This window comes from Drosophila erecta, unplaced genomic scaffold, assembly GCF_003286155.1.
Source record: "Drosophila erecta strain 14021-0224.00,06,07 unplaced genomic scaffold, DereRS2 tig00000021-arrow-pilon, whole genome shotgun sequence".
Classification (NCBI taxonomy): domain Eukaryota; kingdom Metazoa; phylum Arthropoda; class Insecta; order Diptera; family Drosophilidae; genus Drosophila; species Drosophila erecta.
Window position 1 is genome coordinate 11,952,167 of NW_020825198.1, and position 19,569 is coordinate 11,971,735.

General features: G+C 42.1%; 4 protein-coding genes across 6 annotated transcripts in view; 3 read left to right on the forward strand and 1 right to left on the reverse strand.

The window, feature by feature from the left end:
- Nucleotides 1–2,909: 2,909 nt before the first annotated feature.
- Nucleotides 2,910–5,429, forward strand: LOC6544370 (mitochondrial uncoupling protein Bmcp). The gene is made up of 6 exons (XM_015158438.2): nucleotides 2,910–2,994; nucleotides 3,065–3,207; nucleotides 3,328–3,475; nucleotides 4,045–4,458; nucleotides 4,522–4,582; nucleotides 4,644–5,429. Exons 2-6 carry the CDS (start codon nucleotides 3,141–3,143, stop codon nucleotides 4,863–4,865), a joined length of 912 nt encoding a protein of 303 aa, XP_015013924.1. The 5' UTR covers nucleotides 2,910–2,994; nucleotides 3,065–3,140; the 3' UTR covers nucleotides 4,866–5,429.
- Nucleotides 5,430–5,785: 356 nt separating this feature from the next.
- LOC6544371 lies at nucleotides 5,786–9,497 on the forward strand. The gene is made up of 10 exons (XM_001972394.3): nucleotides 5,786–5,887; nucleotides 5,950–6,397; nucleotides 6,468–6,576; nucleotides 6,799–6,922; nucleotides 6,977–7,191; nucleotides 7,262–7,811; nucleotides 7,873–8,236; nucleotides 8,293–8,699; nucleotides 8,783–9,153; nucleotides 9,208–9,497. Exons 1-10 carry the CDS (start codon nucleotides 5,846–5,848, stop codon nucleotides 9,434–9,436), a joined length of 2,859 nt encoding a protein of 952 aa, XP_001972430.2. The 5' UTR covers nucleotides 5,786–5,845; the 3' UTR covers nucleotides 9,437–9,497.
- Nucleotides 9,498–9,612: 115 nt separating this feature from the next.
- On the forward strand, nucleotides 9,613–10,949 carry LOC26526595 (vacuole membrane protein 1). The gene has a single exon (XM_015158822.2). It carries the CDS (start codon nucleotides 9,695–9,697, stop codon nucleotides 10,916–10,918), a length of 1,224 nt encoding a protein of 407 aa, XP_015014308.2. The 5' UTR covers nucleotides 9,613–9,694; the 3' UTR covers nucleotides 10,919–10,949.
- Nucleotides 10,950–12,820: 1,871 nt separating this feature from the next.
- The window catches only part of LOC6544444, a 30,917-nt gene continuing 24,168 nt past the window's right edge, over nucleotides 12,821–19,569 (reverse strand). For all 3 annotated transcript variants that reach the window (XM_015157705.2, XM_026977225.1, XM_001972395.3), the window contains 5 exons: nucleotides 15,278–15,422; nucleotides 15,090–15,212; nucleotides 14,791–14,949; nucleotides 14,299–14,724; nucleotides 12,821–14,225 (listed from right to left, as the gene is read on the reverse strand). In XM_015157705.2, coding sequence (XP_015013191.1) covers nucleotides 14,507–14,724; nucleotides 14,791–14,949; nucleotides 15,090–15,212; nucleotides 15,278–15,422 — 645 coding nt within the window. In that variant the 3' untranslated portion in view covers nucleotides 12,821–14,225; nucleotides 14,299–14,506. The remainder of the gene's footprint in view (nucleotides 14,226–14,298; nucleotides 14,725–14,790; nucleotides 14,950–15,089; nucleotides 15,213–15,277; nucleotides 15,423–19,569) is intronic.

Genomic DNA, 19,569 nt, shown 5'->3' on the forward strand with positions numbered 1-19,569 from the left:
TTGGGTTGGCATATACCATAAAATCTGTCAGATTCCCAAAATTTACTGTGGCGACTTGGAGACGCGACAGACGTGGTCGCATCTGGAATTCCTGCATAATCGGCGTAGATTCGACATAGGAAAATAGACCGGTCCATCCGGCTATATGTCTATAACCACGGCGACGGTAGCGACGGCAATGTGTAATAAAATCTTCACGCCGATCGGCTGGCTAAAAAACATACCCCTTTATATATTTAATATCACAAACATTCCCAAAAATCGATTAGCACATGGAGCGGACGTGGAGCTCAAATAACTTGATGGATTGTTGGCAATTTCTTTGGCGCCAGACTCGATTCGAATTAGCTTCTGCTCGTATGCGGATTTCGATGATCGGGGTTTTTACTCTCGAACGGTAAACAAAGCCATCGTGTTAAATATGCAAATTTGATTCGAATTAATTTATAGAGTCTGGGATTAAAGAAATTTCTTTCCCTTTTACGCCGCTCGCCCACCGTTTTGGGGAATACCTGATAGAGCCATTAGCTGATTGATCTGGGATTCCATTTGCCCAATTGGGGCTGTCGAACTAGAAACGCCTTCGAAATTGGGCATCAATCTAAATGAAAGTGCTCGGCTAGATTGAAATGCTTCCATATTCTAAGGAGCTACAGGTTTTACATAACGTGTAGTATTTAAATAATATAGAATTTAAGACACACATTAAAATTCATTAAATATGTGCCGGACTATTCAAAGCCTTTGTTTTTTCCCTTTTGATATAACCAACCAGAACGGAATTTAATTTAATTTGGAATCTAGACTGGAAGCGACTTAGTCATTAACTTTGCATTGGGATTGAATTTAAATCGAATTTTATTGCGTTAAGACCATTTTTTAGAGCAGCCATGTCTCGTGATGATTAAGAATTTGTTAATTTCTTTGTTTGCATGGTACTTCTACAAAATAAGCTTCATTAAAGTCATAAGGAAGCCTTTCCGACTAATTTAGTTATGCCATGACTAAGTTAATTAGATCCACCGAGGCTGAGCAAGCATTTCGACATTCTTAGTAATTAACATTGAGTTGGATCTTGTCTTACAAAAAACAGTTCATTAATATTTTTGATATGACAAATTCCCTTTGTATTGCTATTTTGGCGGATTACATCCCGAAATATTCCATTACACAAAAATCGAATCAAATAAGGAATGGATAATTTTGGGGAATTTCCGCATGCCAATCATGTGACTAACCAGGCCCAAAAGCCGTCAACTTATATGCCCAAATAGGTATAGGTAGGTGCTCATATCTTGAAATATTGAATATCTGAGGCAATTTTGTGGCTGGCACGCGCTCATCTGTTCGTTGAAGTTTCAAACACTCATTAATTTGCAGGAAATAAATGGAGAAAGGGATGGTTTAATACGGAAAATTAATACTACATATACATTAGCAACGATTCTGGTTATTCCTTGATAAATTATGTGTTTTTATGTCTTTAGCCATTTTGGCATGCTTTTGGTTAAAAGAACTGCTGTGCTTCGAAGTGGATTTCCTTTGAATATTTTCCTAAATTGACCATTAAGAATTGATTGATCACATTCAACGAACGACGTTAATCTACTTTATTGTCAAACCATTAAGCGCATTCGCAAAGTTGCTAAACAAGTTTCGAGTATTTTGTAATTTTTAATGTTCCGATACGCATTTTTATTTCAATTAATCCGATCAGGCACTTTAGACTGCCTGAATAAAACTGCTAATTTTATTTGCCCACATTCGAAACGCTTTATTTAAGCGACGGCTCCCCCGCATTTTGAATTTAACGCTCCGCTGGCAGAAATCACTTAGCAGAGAAACCGGCAAAAAAGTTGAGAAAAAATAAAGTAAGCTGGAAACGATTAAATTACATTTATGCCAGCGACTAACAATGGGAATGGGATGAAGAGATTAAATTCACCAAATTCTTTGTTGGCTTTGTTCGGCTCCATTTTCGGGTTTAACCCACTGGATCTCCCGATCTCGCCGGTGACTTTCACGATCCGGGTTCGCGGCAAGTGACGTGAATTAAACATAGAAAAATGGCAGTAAACATTGCCAGCAGATTTTCGTTTCGTTTGCCGAAAACAACCCATAATTATGCGTATTTGCCAGCGAAACAAACCAAACAAATGCCGAAAGATGGGCAAAATGGTAAAAAAAACAAATGCGAAATGCCATCTAAGGTCGTCGCTGGAGAACCTGAACCACTGGATTCCCAGATGGACCACGGGGCCAGGGCTATGGGTATGTTCACTAGGAATTCCCAGATCGTCGTTGCTAATACGACTTGTTACCGGTGGCGAATGAAATATTCATTTGAAACTGGTCGCACGACGGAGTTTCTTGGTCCACTTTTTATTTGACTTGTGAATCGTGAACGATTTGTTTTGATGCTATCGCACCGTTACGATTAATATTTGTCGTTGGCTAATATCTAATCGGTATTTTATTATTATTAATTTTCAAATAAAATATACAGACTGGGCTATAAACTACAGAAGCGTATATTTTAATCTTAAGTTGATGCAAATAAATAAATCTGCATTTCTATTAATATATATATTTTCCCTACAAAAGTTATAACATATTTGTTAATTACTTAATATAATACAAGTCCTTAATATATTCAAATGCTCTAAAAAATTTGAAATTTTCGAATTCGATCGTGTAGAATCGTTCATTTAAAGCTAAGTTTTCTATCAAGGACTGATTCATCGCTCGAAGTTTTCCAACTCTAAAAAAATATGTTATTATAAATATAATAATATTGATCATCTTAGTTTTTTTTCGCTAGATGATATGCTTCTTTGCAATTCAAATTTGGCGGGAAATCCTTTTCCCGCTGTACAGTGTGACCAAAGGGGTGCGCGAGATTTGTCGGTATTCCGGGTGCAAAAAGTTGCGACCACACTGAATAATAGCCTCCCAGTTGTTTTTATTGTTTTTGTTTCTGTCTCTAAACTTAAGGTAACTAAAGTATTTAAGCGATGGAATCCCAATAAAACCGCTTGGTTATCTAATTCGTTGCGCAACAAAGCGGCGAGAGCGAGGCGGTTCCGTGGGGCAAGCGCAATTCGTTTCGATTCCGGACATCAACAGGTGCGGCGCCGGAAATGGGTGAAGTGAAGGATTGGCGGCCTTTCGTTTACGGCGGAGTCGCCTCTATCACGGCGGAATTTGGTAAACAACAAGCAGCAGCGTATACAACAGGCCACGCCCCTTTACTTGGGCGTCGGCTATATGCAGTTATAGCTGCTATCGCCCCGATCGAATCTTTGTAAACAAATCTATGCATTGCAGGCACCTTTCCTATCGACACAACGAAGACGCGCCTCCAAGTCCAAGGTCAGAAAATCGACCAAACCTTCTCCCAGCTGCGATATCGCGGCATGACCGATGCCTTTGTGAAAATCTCCCGCGAGGAGGGGCTGAGGGCCCTGTATTCCGGGTAAGAATCTGTGGGGGTTCTCCGGGTTGCACGTTCCCAAAACATGGTACCATCATGCCATTCTTATCGCGCCAAACGTGACAGTCACGTGTTCGTCCGTTGGGGAGCATAATGAGTGCTCGGACAGTGGAACCTCTATATGGTGCATTAATGGGCTATTCCAAAAGTCGAAAAAGATCACAGAGAATTTGCTTAATAATAGATCTGATATCATTTAAAACACCCAGTTAGTTTTTTAAGATTATTGTCTCAGTATAAATAGCTAAAGCTGAAATTTCTTTTATTTATAACTAAGCAGCAGCATCATAATTTCATACGTAGGGGTTCACGTTATTGAAATTGCACTGTAGGAGACATATATTGATAATGATTACTCACGGCCGGCCAAAAATAAATTGTTTGTTGGGGCGGCGTGTTTAATCAGTCGGTAAATTTTGTCAGGCAGCCAAACCATTAATCTACGTATTTGATATTGACCCCAAGTCATAGTTCAATTCAATAGATTGTATAGTTCTGAATCGATTGGTTTTTAAAATAACTTGGTTGATAACTCTAAAATATTGTTGCAGTATTTGGCCGGCAGTTTTAAGACAGGCGACCTATGGCACCATCAAGTTTGGAACCTACTACACACTCAAGAAGCTGGCCAACGAACGCGGTATGCTGACGAATGAGGACGGCAGCGAGCGGGTGTGGAGCAATATTCTCTGCGCGGCGGCTGCAGGAGCGATCTCTTCGGCTATTGCTAATCCCACGGACGTGCTGAAGGTGCGGATGCAGGTGCATGGGAAGGGACAGCACAAGGGACTGCTGGGCTGTTTTGGGGAGATCTACAAATACGAGGGCGTTCGCGGACTCTGGCGCGGGGTGGGTCCGACGGCTCAGCGCGCCGTGGTTATCGCCTCTGTTGAGCTGCCGGTGTACGACTTTTGCAAGCTGCAGTTGATGAATGCCTTTGGAGATCACGTGGCCAATCATTTCATGTAAGTAACGTAAAGCACTCGTGAGCATAGTGCGCTTAAATAGCTAATTTTCTTCAATTGCAGCTCGAGCTTTATTGCCAGTCTAGGCAGTGCCATTGCCTCAACGCCTATTGACGTAATCAGGGTATAAAATCACTTTAGCCTTAGCATCCGTTTAGTTTGTACTGACTTATTTCTTCTTGCAGACGCGTCTGATGAACCAGCGTCACGTTAGCGTAACTATGAATGGAGTGGTCACGGCAGCAGCCACACCAAAGCTGTATAGCGGCAGTCTTGACTGCGCTGTACAGACTATCAGGAACGAAGGACTCCCCGCCCTATACAAAGGTTTCATTCCCACGTGGGTGAGAATGGGTCCGTGGAATATTATATTTTTTATTTCCTACGAACAACTTAAGAAGTACTAGTGCAGGAGATGGTAATGTCCAGGGAATCCAAGTACAAGACGTATTTTAGCATTCAAACCAAAAAGATCAGATCTGCTGCCACACTTGGCTTAACTTTAAGAGCATAGTGGAATCGGAGAGGTTACTAACTACAGTGCCTGTCTCACAGTCTATTTGATAACCACTAAAACCTCAAGTGTCATTTTGCCTTGGGCAAGAGTAAAACAGTTTGGTCGCATTTAAAATGTTGGCGTATTCAAGTATTGGCATTTTAGGGAATTTCTTCACCAAAACATAAGTTGTTGATCTGGCGCAAAAATTGCAAATTTGATTTGATTTGAAGAACACTGTATTTACTTTAATTTAGGCTTCTACTTTAGTTACATACTTAGTAAACATGAAATATTTATAATGTAATTTTGTATTATTAGCGCATTTTGCTTGCTCGAAGCTTAGACATTTATAATTTTACATGTGCATCTTCGCTGTAAATATATGCATTTAGTAGCATATGCCCTGTGTTACTGAATACAGAATGTACATTTATGAATATTTACTCAATAAACTGTTTGTTGGAAATCTCAACTTTGGATTTTGTTTAAATGGCGTACAATTGGCATCCCAAAATAATGTAATGCTCCTCAAAAGTAGGAAAATGGATTGGAAGTAGATAACGAGTCCATTAAGACTTGCAAATTTACCAATTAGATGACTGAAAGAGATACATTAGATAAACTATTCAGTTATACTCACAAGTCACATGATCGGAACCTATGAAAATATAAGTAGTAATACAATATAATTACTATGTTTCCAAATATTTAATAAACAATTAAATTCATGTTGATAAACTATTTGCATTGTTTCTGTGCGCCAAAAATTAATCGATATTCATTGATCAGCTTATCGGTCCATTTCAATACCATTTCCAGCACTGGCAGGGACGCTCAGTTAATGGAAGTTTTCAAAACTTGGCGTCACTATAAGTAAATGGAATTTAAATGGAATTTGTAAGTGCCATTTCGACAGTTGGTAATTCGGAAGTGAGTATGCATGATGTTGTTATAGTGTTGAATGCTTTTGCGATGGCTAAAGTGGTATCCAGACAGTGGCCAGAGAATTCGCCATTGCCTTTCTGCAGGCCGTGACCTCTGACCCGGATAACTGGATTGTGAAGGTGTCCCACCAGTTTGTGGGCCAGTGCTTCCGTGTCCTGGGCCTTAATTTCAACGTGAGCGTCCGGGCCTTCAGCCAGACGCAAGATCATCCGTATCGCGATGCCAATCCCAACTATATCTTCGATCCGGTGCCACTGGTGATGAGCGAATTGGACAAGTTCCTGGATCGCCTGCCCCGTTTGCTGGCCCAAGTCGGCGAACTGCTGGCCAAAGATTCACAGGGCACCAGGTTCGATGAACTCACGCAGCCGCTACCTTGCTACCTGAATCTGATTTTGAAGTGGATCAAGGTGGTGCAAGCGATGTGCAGGAACATGCAGCTCAGCAACAGCACCTCTGTGGATAGATTCCTCTGCGAACCGCTGGCCAGAATGTGTACGTTATGTAGTTTCACTGTGGCTATACCAATACCATATAGTCGTACCAATCGAATACCTTTTCTCAGCATTCAGCATCCTTGGCGGACTGTCCAAATTACTACCCACATATGAAAACTTTTCGGGCCTCAAGGGCATTTGCCTAGCACTTGCCGTGGACGTTCGCTATGGCATATTGTAAGTGTAATACGATTTAATGCACTTTAGTATAATATAATTACGATATACTCGTATAAGTGATACCTATTTGTGGAACCAGTTCAGAGCCATAGTAAAAATAGCTTTAGCTTATTGAATCTACATGCATAACATTGATTCAAATGATGCTCCTAAAATGTTTCACAATTTATGTAAATTTTAAAGCAAGCGTTTCTGTTTTTTCGATCGATTCCCGAGCAGCTACCAGGAAACCTGCAATGTGGTGGTTCCGCCCATGCTGGACATTTTTCGGGAGCACTACAAAACTTTCTGCGGTAGCGAGAAATCCGCATTGGATTTCGTATACTGCATCCTGACGGTTGTGGTAAGACCTAATCCATTATATTTATCATCATATGAACTTACTTTATCCTAACAGATGTCTGAGGACAACTGCTACATTAAGGCTTACGAGTTCTTAGAGGCCATGATTAGGCAGTTTGCCGAAAGATCGGAAGACAGACATAATTTGCGCTGTTTTACCAATGAACTGATTTCTATGAAATATGTTGTGCTGCAGTTTGAAACTTTCAAGGACAGCAATTCCAGACCTTTGCTCTTGGCCACACTGAAGTATTTGATGGCTCTTCAAAGGTATACGACTATATACTATTGAAGTTAAATAATTTTTGACCTGTGTCCATAACCTTCTTCTTCATTATAGAAATATAGCCAGTACAGAGTGCTTTACAAAACGTTTCCACGAGGAGCTACTGCATCTCGTCATGCGAATGTCAGTTTCATCGGTAACTGTCGCTTCCACGGCAGCCAAGCTCTACATTACGCTTTCTCAGCGCCAGCACCAAGAACAGGAAATAGCACAGCACATTCTGGAGACCTACGTGAAGATCCCGCAAAATCCCAGAAAAAATATCACCTATGAACAGTTTCGTAATGAACTGACGCGGTATCTAAAGACTCTTATTCAGCATTTTCCCGCGCTACAGGAGTTCGACTTCTACGCCCTTGTGCTCACTGCTCGGAATGTTCGTATTGAGTTGAGCCTTATTGCTGCGCAATCCGCAAGCATAATCTTTGAAATGCATATGGCAGAGTATTCCTTATCGCCAGTGGCTCGTGACCAGATCAACGAATTTCTGCGCTGTTGGCCTCGTATTCTGAAGGCCTCATCAAACCAAAATGGCACTCGACCGCTGATCTACGGAATTTATGGTTTGATCGATTTTGATTCAGTAGCAGAGTGTGATGCTGAGGTAAACTTTAACAGTATAATTAGAGTTATCTATTTAATACTTATTTACAACTTTCTTGCAGTTGCTTTTAAACTTGGAGAGCAGCTGTCTGGATAATTTTCTGAATGATGATACCATCAACGAGAATGAGTACCATCGGCTCTACGTGAATATATCGCGTTCCGTGGATGCAACTGGGAACATTCAGATACATACTTCTACGTCGAGGGCTTTGCGAGATGAGCAAGCTTCATTGCAGAACCAGCTGAACAACACCGATCCCGAGAGCCCAGAAATGCAGGAGCTCTTGAAGGAATATGCCAAAAGCTACATGCGCGTCCATGCCGTCCTAATAGCTAATAAGCTTCATGTTCGCTATGTGGCGGACATTTACGAAACACTCGCCAAATTTGTGCTGGAAATGCCTACACTAAATGAAAATATAAGTAAGGTACGACGGGTTTTTAGGAATAAACAATTGATTAAGGTTTTTGCATTTCAGCTCTTTATGGGTCCGAAAGTTTGGCTACCATGCTGGTTCTTTTGCACGGAGATCTCAAAGATTCGAACGACGAGATGAGCGAAAAGATATCTGCATTGGTAAAGCGCCTGCAAGACTTTTGCGTTTCCGAACTGAGGAAGGAAAACATAGACTTAAAACGAGCAAAGTTTTTTGTTTGCTCCATTCTCATATTGCACATCAACCAGCTACCATATTCAATCCTTGACTCTTTTGCATATGATAGGATCTTGGAAATAATAATGCCATTACAACGTGAATCACTGCCTGAAATACTTTACAATACTTATGTTACCGATATGCATTATTTGTTTCGTCTACTTATAAAGACAGAGAAATTCGACCCTCCCACCAATCGAATATGGAAGGTACTAATGCAATACAAAATGGTAAGCTTTAGGGTTTTTTTTGGAACAAATCGGAGAATTAAAAACCAAATTTTAACTTTTATAATACGTTCTTTTAATTCTAGTCTTCAATAAAATATCTGGACTCCGAAATTATAGAGCTTGTAAATGTTTTAATAGAGTATCGGATTGAAAGCTATGTCTATTGCATGTCCGTAATTCAGTTGCATATTTACAAAGATTCCAACCTGAACAGGAAGGGTTTGAGTGCCCTAACTGCCCATCTTCGACTGATTGATAACAATTCCAGCGCTTTCGACTCCTGGCTGCTGCGTTTAATTATCTTTAAAGATTCGCTCAATCTCTTGATCAAAAACATGCGCATTAGGAGATTGGAGCTTACCAATTCAAGTCACCGGAATCGTCTTTTGCCAATGAAGTATATCTTAAATATGGTGGTCAATTTGCGCCTGGACGAATCGCACTTTTTAACCATGTGAGTGTTCAATATTCTGTTTGTAAACTCCTATTAACCGATTATTTAATGCAGTGCTAAAATGTTGCACGTTTTGAAGGACGAGGCAGTTGGGTCGCAAGAGAATTCAGAAATCGAGAACTTTATCACTCAGATCAGTTCATATAAATATCAGGCCGAGGATGAGCATTTGGAGGCTGCAAAAAATGAGTATTTCGAGGGCAGGCTTAAACCTTTGCCCCCTGGTCCTTTGAATTTTTGGCAACATAAAACGCTTTATAATACAACAGATCAAACTAATTAAGAAATCCTCATATATAAGAACTATTCATACTATAAATACAGTATACTGAATGAAGAGGCTCGAGATATTAATTTCGACATAATTATTACCTTATTATTATTTACCTGAATTCAAAATCTTATTTACATGTTATTAAAGAAACACAAAATCATAGTCGACTTTGCTGCTATGGGTGAATACTCTTATCAAAATCTTCTGGGCACTAGACTCAAAACACTGTATAGCACAGTGCCTAGTGTGGAAAAAGGAGCAGCAATCATGGCTGCCAGCAACTACACTGCGGCAACAAACACTGCATTGGTCGATGAAATAGATCCCTTCGATGAAGTGGTCCAAGAGCGGCTGGAATGGAAGTCCTTGGTTCTGTGGCGTCGTCCAGTGCAGACTTTGAAGTATGGGAGCCTGGAGGCCGGTCAACTGTTGCTATCCTTCACCGCAAGGCTGTTGAATCTGTGGCTGATGGGCGTTCTGCTTCTGTTGGGCATCTTCTGTTTACTGCCGGGACCACATGCGGATTTCGTGATTTTCTGCAAGCAGAGGTTTGGATTTGCGGTCTACTGGCTGGGGCTGGGCGTGCTGTCATCTGTGGGCTTTGGCACCGGGCTGCACACCTTTCTGCTCTACCTGGGACCCCACCTAGCAGCAGTTACTCTGGCCGCCTACGAGTGTCAGACCCTGGAATTTCCCACTCCTCCGTATCCGGACATGAAGGTCTGTCCACAGGAGCCGTACCAGCGGAATTGCCCAGATGTTTGGCAAATTTTAGCAAAGGTGCGTCCGGAGGCGCTGCTCTGGGGCATTGGCACTGCTCTCGGGGAGTTGCCGCCTTATTTTGTGGCACGTAGAGCACGACTCTCCGGCAAGGAGTTGGATGGAGCGGAGGGAGACAAGTTATTGGATGGAAAGCGAATGAGCGGAAAGCTGGGCATCTTTGACCGTGCCAAGCTGTTCATGGAACGGGTAATGCGAAAAGTGGGCTTCCTGGGAATACTACTCTGCGCCAGCATTCCCAATCCTCTGTTCGACCTGGCCGGTATAACTTGCGGCCACTTTCTGGTGCCCTTTTGGAAGTTCTTTGTGGCCACCCTGATCGGCAAGGCATTGGTCAAAGCCACCATACAGCAGTTGTTCGTTATCGCCTCTCTGACCGAGAATATAGTGGATAAGTTTGTGGTCGCTCTGGGCAAGCTACCTTATCTGGGACCCCCGATGGAGCAGATGATCAGGGACCTTCTGCGATCCACGAAGCAGCAGATGCACGGAACAGGCAATTCCGAATCCCTGGCTTATCTGAACCTTCTGGTTCGGGCTTTTGAGCTCTTGGCCTTCATCATGGTCACCTGTTTCATAGTATCCTCGCTGAACTGCCTCGCGCAAATTCATTGCAAGCGCCGGCAGGAGAAGAAGCGCAGGATGCGGAACCTGGAGATGATCCTCTATGCCGACACGGAGGCATCCTCATCGGAGGAGTTCACTGTCTAAGCAGCAGATAATATATATATTCTATCTCGTAGCCCTTGATGTTTTCAGTCCTTCAGTAGCACTGATTGAATTTTATGGGATACTGCTTTATAGTTAAAGATACATCTTTGAGGCTTAAGTCCATCGGGATATGCCTTGTTATTTAATATACCCATACACTTACTTTCAGCTAATCATCCGTTAAAAAAATACTTGAATTTAACGTTTTATATTCTTTATTTAATATAATTAGTTTCTTTTGGATTTGGGTTCTGTTTTCTGCATGGTTCATGGCTGATGTGTTTCGTGGATGATCTGTGTGTCTGAGTGTGTTTGATGCCATCGTAATTATTATCATTGTACAATTACATTTATATTCAACAGCAATTTAACACAAAGCTAAGCATTACTTTACGCGATCCCCTAGGCTCATTCGTTCGATTTGGGTTAGTTTGTTTGATCTCCCAGTTATTTCCGTCGCTGTTAGGTATGCATTCTCTTTTATTTTGTATTTAACAAATCAAAAAAAAAAACCTAATTATTGTGAACTTTCTGTGTTTGGAATGCGTGCGGTAACTGAATCAGGAAAATAATGCTACGTTCTATGGCAAAATATTGACTAACATTTGCACTACGATTTGCTGTCCGTGGCTCAATCTATACTTAAATAGCTTTTAAGCCCATAGTTATCCTTCGAGGTTCACACCTTTGGCCCTCCACACGAAAAGTACTTAACTTACATCTGCGTGTACATGATTTTCCACCGAACTTCAAGATTTCGTTAGTTATCTGAATCACACATTTGTATGGTCGTGTGGGTGAAGCAGGAGACATTAAAATGACATTTTCGGAATAGTCGGTGTACGATACATTTACATATAATAATTAGAGTTAGACTAATTGCGGCAAAGTCTTTTCGAGATTTAGAGACAGTAGAAGTTAAAAAATGATTCTTAACACATTGTAACACTTACACTGGGAAACGAAAAGCTCTCCCCATCCATCTCCCATCCATCCAAACTGGCCTATTTTATCTTTTACAAATCATCGGGATCCTGCTGGGTCTACAAACTACACGGCCCATTGCTCCTGATCGATCAATCGATCGATCGATTCCCGTGCCGATTGAATTGTATTAAGGTAAATATGTATATTTAACTACACTCATATACGACATGATCTATAACCGATTTTCACCAGTGGGGAGTAGGCATGCGATTACGAGTACAATTACGATTAGATATTACAATACAATCTTGCCTAAACGTTTTATTGACGCATAATTTTCAGTATTCAATATTCCTGTATTGCATAAATTAGCTTTGTGGTTATTCAGTTATTAATTAGTATCATTTATTATCATCGTTTTTAAGTAATTAAGATTAATTTGTTGCCATGCATGAATGCGATTTTAGCCCATACACATAACATATAGTATATATCTATTCAATGGGTTTCCCTCGGCATGTTGCCTCTTGGTTTTCATTCTCTTCTAAAATTTGACGCCTAATACAATTTGCTTATAATTTTGGTTAAAAATTCAATTTATCATAATACCATTTTCCTATAATTTATGATATAGTATAAGACGCTTGTAGTTTGCCAAATTAAAGAAGGGCCAAAGAAGGTTGAAATCAACATGTGAATTCAGCGCAATTTATGCCTAGAAGATTAGTTAATTTAGTTGTCGGGGTTTCCGTTACTGCTAAGTACAAAACTAATTTAATTTGACTTAATCGCATTGATCAGGTTAAACGTATACCTAACGCCATCCTCTCCGATTTATATAAAATTATTTACTTAATTTGATATTCTTTTTTCTGGCTTAGCAAAAGATCGAAGATCGAATATGGTTGTATTTCGGTTATAATCTGGGAAATGAAAATTTCGGGAGCCACAAAACTGTTAAACTGTTTAATTAACCGGACCTATGGAAGTATTTTGAAAGACGAACTTTAGCAGCGGAAAATTCTTACTTATTGCTTCTTAGTTTAAGTATTATTATTAAGACTTGCATCTGTATTTGTAGTATGTACGATATATTAAAAAAATATTAACGGCGGGAAGTACTACAATCGTTTTGAAGCATTTTAGTTTGGTTTTTCTCAAGTTACATATCATGTTTCCTCATATACTCGTCGTCAATATATAATATGATCGTTATCATTCGATTTTGTAGCAAAATGTTTCAACTCTGTTTATGTATTTTTACGTTGCTAACGTTGTTTAATTTTGTGTAGAATTCCATTTGGTTGATTGTAGAAAATTGTATTTCGGACACTTTTGTAGGTTAAAATGCATGCCACGACACCCTCTCAATTTGGTTGTATCAAAAGCAAAAGATTTCACTGTATTGTCCTTAATGTCTCAGAATATTTCCGTTAGCATTGGTTTTCGGTTTTCGGTTGTCGGTTGTCGGTTCTTTGATGAGGAATGAGTCTCTCCTCTCGGTGAAATGTTTGCTTCTATCGGAGATTCGACATGATCCCCAGATGATCCGATGCGGATCATCGGGCAAGTGCAGACTTCCAAGTGGACAATGGCAAGTGGTAGGTGAAATTGTATAGATGACAGTCGCGTTTGAAGTTTCGATTTTGTTTGTTTTATTTTTGGTAAGTATATTGTCGACTACTTATGTACATCCCTTGTTTTTGTTGATCTTCTTGTGTCCATTTTGCGATTAGAATTCAGCTTAAGTTTTGTAAAAACGCCCTGGCCAGCAGCTCAGCCAGTTATGTATCTCAAATTTGTAAGATTCGGAAGTTGTATATTAATGACAGTTATCGGTTATTCCTGTTGAGCTTTAATACTTCTTGCGGTTTCTGTTCACAATTCAATTAAATGCTTACGATTGTTTCGCTCAAATGTTAGTTTACCTTTCTGAATCTGCGACTACATCTGATTCGTTATACTCGTACATTACTTTGGGGATCTTAATCCGTGCATATTGAACTCAACCCGCTATGCAAACTAAGTGTTTAATCGAAGAGCAGTAATTCAAATCTAATTGCCATCTAAACATATGTAATTCTCTAAATAAATGCCAACATACTTGCACAAAATTATGATGTTTGGAATCTGCTGTATTACATCTCGTTTTCGAGGATATGGGGTTGTGGGATCTTGTGTAGCCAGCTTGTAGTATTAATCAGCTAAATCAAAATGATATATTTATAATCTATTTACAAGTGCATTGGTTATCCGACAGAACAGGCAGGTTCTGCCCAATGCGTTCGAGATTCTGCTTGGGTACGAGTAGAGATCTCTATATAATACACCCTGCGCGGTGATGTCCACACTAATTGTTGTTAATTATAGTCTTACAGTCCTGAAAAGATATGTAAGGCATACGATTAAATATGGTATAATGATATTATCAAGTATATGTAGGTTGCACTCACTTCATTTAATGCTCTGCAAATATCCATAAATTTACTTAATAAAGTACAGATTATTGTGCTCAAGTCAATCGGTCCTTCCACAGTGTTGCCTGGTCCTAGACGAACCACTCGTCCTTCTGCGCAGCGCCGACGGCGTTGGCATTGGGATGTCCGGTTCCGGCGATGTTCGTCTGGCTGAGCCCGGCGGAGTTGTGGGAAAGATCTTGACCTAATTGACGGAATTTGCCAAGCACCAAATGGGACGGACTTTGGTGGCCATCTTCAAGTAGTTGTGTGGAGTGCGGTGGTACCCGGATGGTCCCGCAGGGTGATGCCAGTTTCCCGACGTCGGCAGTTGGGTGTGCTCCCGCGTCAGTGTCCCGCCGACACTGATGCCGTGGTAGTGCAGATGTTTCGACGACCCGTTCGTGTCGGCCGTGTGGTGCACTGGGAGAAACATAGTTAGTTAGTTCTGCCAGTGTCGTGGAAAATGCAGCAATATTCAGGACCTACCTTGGAGCGCGGTGTTCTGGTTGGCGGCATTCTCGTCCTGGCGCCGGCACACACAAATGGCCACGGCCACGATGAGCGCACTCAGGACGAGCAGGACACCCACGACAATGAGGACGAACCAGGTCATGTCCAGGCCGAAAACCGTGCTGCTCGTCTCACCTGGAATTGCAGGGCAACAAACACCAATCAATATTCATATACTCATATATTATATATTTGTATAATATATTGAGATCTAAAAACTTAACAAAACTAAAAAGTGATTGTTTTGAATTACTTGGGGCTAACAGTGTACTCACTCTGGCACAGATTGTGCACGGATTCGTCGGAGTTGTCGCCGCAGTGGTTGATGCCATCGCAGAGGAGATCGGGATGGATGCAGAACTCGCGGGTGGCGCAGGTGAAGTCCTTGCAGGTGTGCTCTGAAAGGCAATGGAAATGGGCTTGTAATGGCAACCGCACGGACTCGTCATCCGCCTGCACTTACTGGGATCCTTCACCGACGTAATCACGAGCTTGAAGCCATTCGCATCCGTTCCCCAGCCGTCGGTCACGTACTTCAGTGTCACAAAGTTCGTGCGCGTCAGGAGCGCGTTGACGGTGTTCTTTGTGTTCCGACAGGAGATGTCAATCTGCAAGCCAAAGTATCCACAAATTAGTATTTGCTGTCTAATCATCAATTACAGGGACGAGCATTTCCCATATGCAAAGGGAGAGGAATCCTATGGAGCCTACCTATGATTAATTTATAGCTTCTCACTTCGCGTTTTTGCTTTAATATCTTAGCCTGGGAACAGAAGAAGGCAGATTACGACTAGCATTTATATAAAGTAAGCCGGAACACTAAAGTTCCAATTCTCCCAGTGAGTAAGCATTCGGAAGCCATCGATGAATTGGCAGCCAGGCAGCAGGAGCAGGTGCAGCATTCAGAGCAGCAAACCCGCTTTAACTGCGGGCCACGTATTGATGTGCTCTGATTCTGTGGTTAATTTCCCATCAGCATATGTGCCTGTACAGAGCACCGCACTCGGAACAATAAGGTGGGCGGAAAAGTGCACTCGAGTGGCATCACATTCCGCTCCCACGACACCTGGCCTTTTGGGCCCGCATGCAAGTGTGCAACAGTCTGCGTGGCATAATGGAAATTAAGACCAATTTACACCCAGGAATTTGCATGCTGCACACTGATGAATTCTTCCACAGAATACTTTTCTTTGGCACTTGGCAAGAAGTATTATTTTATGATATATATTTGAAATATTTCTGCGATTTTATGCAGAGTATGTCTCTAATATTTAACGCTGTGTAAAGGCAGCCATGACTTGAGTTCCTGGCTTATGACAGGAATTTTGTACGTTGAAGGATGTTTAGGATATTTTGTTTAAGGGAAGAGGAATACACTTTTTCCAGCGAATAATTCACAAACTTTTCGCACACTCAGGGCATCGCATTGCCTCATTGATGAGCCACAAAAGGCATTTAATTTGATTCCGCAATTAAATTGCAGAGCTTGGCAAACTTTTTCCACTGTCGTCTGCGGGTTGGTCACGTTATCGGCATACACATTCCCAGCCTCAATGCCACCCTGCCACTGCCGCAAAGTGCAAAATGATGATGATGTCTCCGCCTCCTTTGAGGTCCTTGCGTCCCCCGTTGCCCCCCCCTCGCTTGGCACGTGTATGCGTCACGTCGCCTGGTTCATCACCAGGATCTCCGCCCACTCCGACCACGTCGCACAGCCCACCTCCCGCCCGCAGCTGTGTAAATTTGTAATGTTGTTGGCTTTGGCTCATGAAAGTTCCACGGGGGGTTCATCAACGTCCCGCCAGCATCTCCTCCCCGACATTTGTAGGCTTTGCTGTGGCTGCTTTTCTTGACACAGCAGCCCGTTGCTGGTCCTTGCTCGTCCTGTGCCCCATCGTGTGTGCTGCTGCATCTTCGACGTGCCGCGCTTTGTGGCATGTTTTAATTTTGTTGCAGCCCGAAAATGCAAACTTTTGCCCCTTTTTGTGTGTGTGTGCTGGAAAATTTTAATTTTGGATTTTTGCGGCCACCGCCCAACTTGATGCAGTGACAACATCTTTTGTCAAAAACTATTTACATATTCGTAAAATTGTATTCGTTTCCCGGTTTTTTTGGCCTTTGCTGCGGGCGGCGTGGAGCGAATTTACATACTTTTGCCACTTTGCCACTGCCCCCAAAGTGGCAGCAAGTGGTGTAAAGTGGTCCCAACTCAAGTCAAATTCATAAATCCTGGCCGGCACACCTCCTCGGCTGCCCCAATCCTGCCCCCAATGGCGGACAACTTACAAAGCTGCTTAGGTGGCAAATACCGCAAGTCGTCTGATTCCCAACTTCTGAATCTTCAAATATGCACAGAGGGAGTGCAAAACAAGTCACTCGACAAATATATGTATCCACCAAGGTACTTATCGCAACCATTTAGATGCCAACTGCACAGGTAATGGATCCTTGCTGGCTTATTAAAAATATGATGTTGAAGGCAATGGGCTTGGAATGCACTTAGACGGAAATTCTCTAGTTTCTAAGTATTAATAGTAAAGCTTTAACTTGTTTGAAACACATTTTTAAATGAATCTTAAACTCAATGTATTTTGGCTAAACTTTCTCATGATATGAAGTTGTGTTGCTGGTTTAAATGAATTATAATTCATGTATTATAGGACTGTACATAATGTGATAACCTTATTTATTGCAGCCGTATTTGGCCACAAATTAATACCGTCGATGGGCGATAAGAGTGTCTTAATTTGACAGGCGGCACTGCATCCTCCTAATGGCCGAACGAGGCGATTCCGGTGATTCAGTGCCTCATCCATTCTCGTTGTTTTGGCCATGAAGGCGTACGTGCGTGCTGACCTTGTTTGATTTAAGGTTGTGGCCCCGGTCATTCCCATTCCACATCCCAGTTCCTATCCTCATCCCACTCCATTCCAACCCATCCCATTCCCGTTTCTGGCCCATTGAGTGATGGCGCCTGTTGAGCTCGCTTGTTGTCCTTGTTGTGGTCCTTCTCCAAAGGCGTCGCTGATTTGGCAGAACGATTTTACGATACTCTCGCTTTTATGGCCTTCCATTCGCCTGCTAACTTATTTACGATGGGTTCCCTTTCATGGAGAACCTGCTGGAAATCAGTGCCCTCCTCCATGGATAATAACTGTCACATGAACACGGCGTCTCAAGCACTGAGCCCTCATAATTAAGGTTAATTTTGTTGCCATCGATATTGATGTGGCTTCTTGGAGTGCTGCTCAATAATGTTCGAAGATGGCTCTTATTTTGGGGATGCAAAAACCAACGGAATTACTTTCTTTACGACCTCGTTTCAGTTGCAATTTCGATTCGCCTTAACTTTTGTTACAGGTTATAACCTGAATTTCATATCGGAAGTTTGGCCATATTTTTAATGTGCTACTTCGGATTTAGATGGAGTCCAAGTTACACTCGCTGCGAATATTGATTAAAAAGTATTTCAGTAAAATCAATAGCTTTCGAAATGTATGTAGCCAACTTTGCGTATACGTAATATTCTTAATAATTACAGCTGCCAACGTGACGTATACTCAATGTTGTTTCTTTCAAGTTATCACTGTTTTCAGTAGTAGATGTTTCCATTTCCTTGTAACTATCATTTTTCCAGACCTAAATATTATTATTTCATTTGCCATGGGTACCTAAGATATGCCCTAAACAATATAGTTTTTACCCCCAATCTGAGCAGCCAAAATGTTGGTTGCACTCAGTCTTTTCCCTGGAAGATGACAGCGCTTTGGCAGTGGCCCAGTGTCACTGGCTCCGAAGTCCGGACGAGTAGCCCCAGATCCACGAGAATCCTCCACCAGCAGATGGGAAATTGGGTCGCGCGCCACACAGGCGACAGAAAGCGGCTGAAACATTTTTGTTTTCAGCTTTGGCACATGCACTTTCAAGGTTTTCCCCGGAGAAAAAACCAGATAAAGAGAGTGAAAGCGCGGGGGGAGGGGGGAGGTGGGTCTGCCTTGGCTGGCATTTTTCTAATTTTCTAGTTGAACATTTTTTATGCATATTTTTTAGTGCCACTGTCGCAGCTTCCTTTGGCAAATAAAGGATTTGGCTTATGCGCGCTCTATTTGTGGCCACTTTCCTTGGCTCACATTGCACACAAACCACCAGCACTGCATTTTCCCTTGCACCCACCACCCAACACACACCACCCACCACCCACCACCCCCCGCAGACCGCATTAAATAATGCAGTGAGTGGGCGGAAAGCGGGGTGGTGGCGAATGAAAAATGGAAATTGTTGCTGATAAAATCACAGAGCTATCAGCAGAAGAAGCAGCGCCACCAGAAGCTGTTGCCGCATTGCAGCCGCAGTGGCAACCGAACCAGCCAACCACCCACTTTTCCAACATCCTTGCTGGCTGTCATCATTGCAAATGTTGCAGCGACAAAATTATGCCTGCATGTGTGTCCGGGTATGTGGAGCATCCCATGTTGGCTGAGCGGAAGCCCCACAGGGATTGAACCTAAAATGTCAGAGGCATCAACGTGATCTGGATAATGCGGTGGCTGCGGCTGCCGCGCCCCCAGATCTCCACCTGCTCCCACATCCCCCGCCACCCCCGTCTCTATGGGCAACAAATTGCAGTGGATACGTATAGCCAGCAAGCCACCCAGTCCATCCAATCCACCCAAGCCGCCTTCGAGTGTCGCAAACTAAGCAATGATTGGCCTTAACTATCGACATGTGATGCCAGCGCATATTTGCATATACGTA

Excerpts from the sequence above, each read along its gene's own strand:
- LOC6544370 (XM_015158438.2), top strand. The coding sequence starts at position 3,141 with ATGGGTGAAGTGAAGGATTGGCGGCCTTTCGTTTACGGCGGAGTCGCC. Across the intron at positions 3,208-3,327 it reads CTCTATCACGGCGGAATTTG|GCACCTTTCCTATCGACACA; the intron begins GTAAACAACAAG and ends TATGCATTGCAG. Across the intron at positions 4,459-4,521 it reads CACGTGGCCAATCATTTCAT|CTCGAGCTTTATTGCCAGTC; the intron begins GTAAGTAACGTA and ends CTTCAATTGCAG.
- LOC6544371 (XM_001972394.3), top strand. The coding sequence starts at position 5,846 with ATGGAATTTGTAAGTGCCATTTCGACAGTTGGTAATTCGGAA. Across the intron at positions 5,888-5,949 it reads CGACAGTTGGTAATTCGGAA|ACAGTGGCCAGAGAATTCGC; the intron begins GTGAGTATGCAT and ends AGTGGTATCCAG. Across the intron at positions 6,577-6,798 it reads GACGTTCGCTATGGCATATT|CTACCAGGAAACCTGCAATG; the intron begins GTAAGTGTAATA and ends ATTCCCGAGCAG.
- LOC26526595 (XM_015158822.2), top strand. The coding sequence starts at position 9,695 with ATGGCTGCCAGCAACTACACTGCGGCAACAAACACTGCATTGGTCGAT.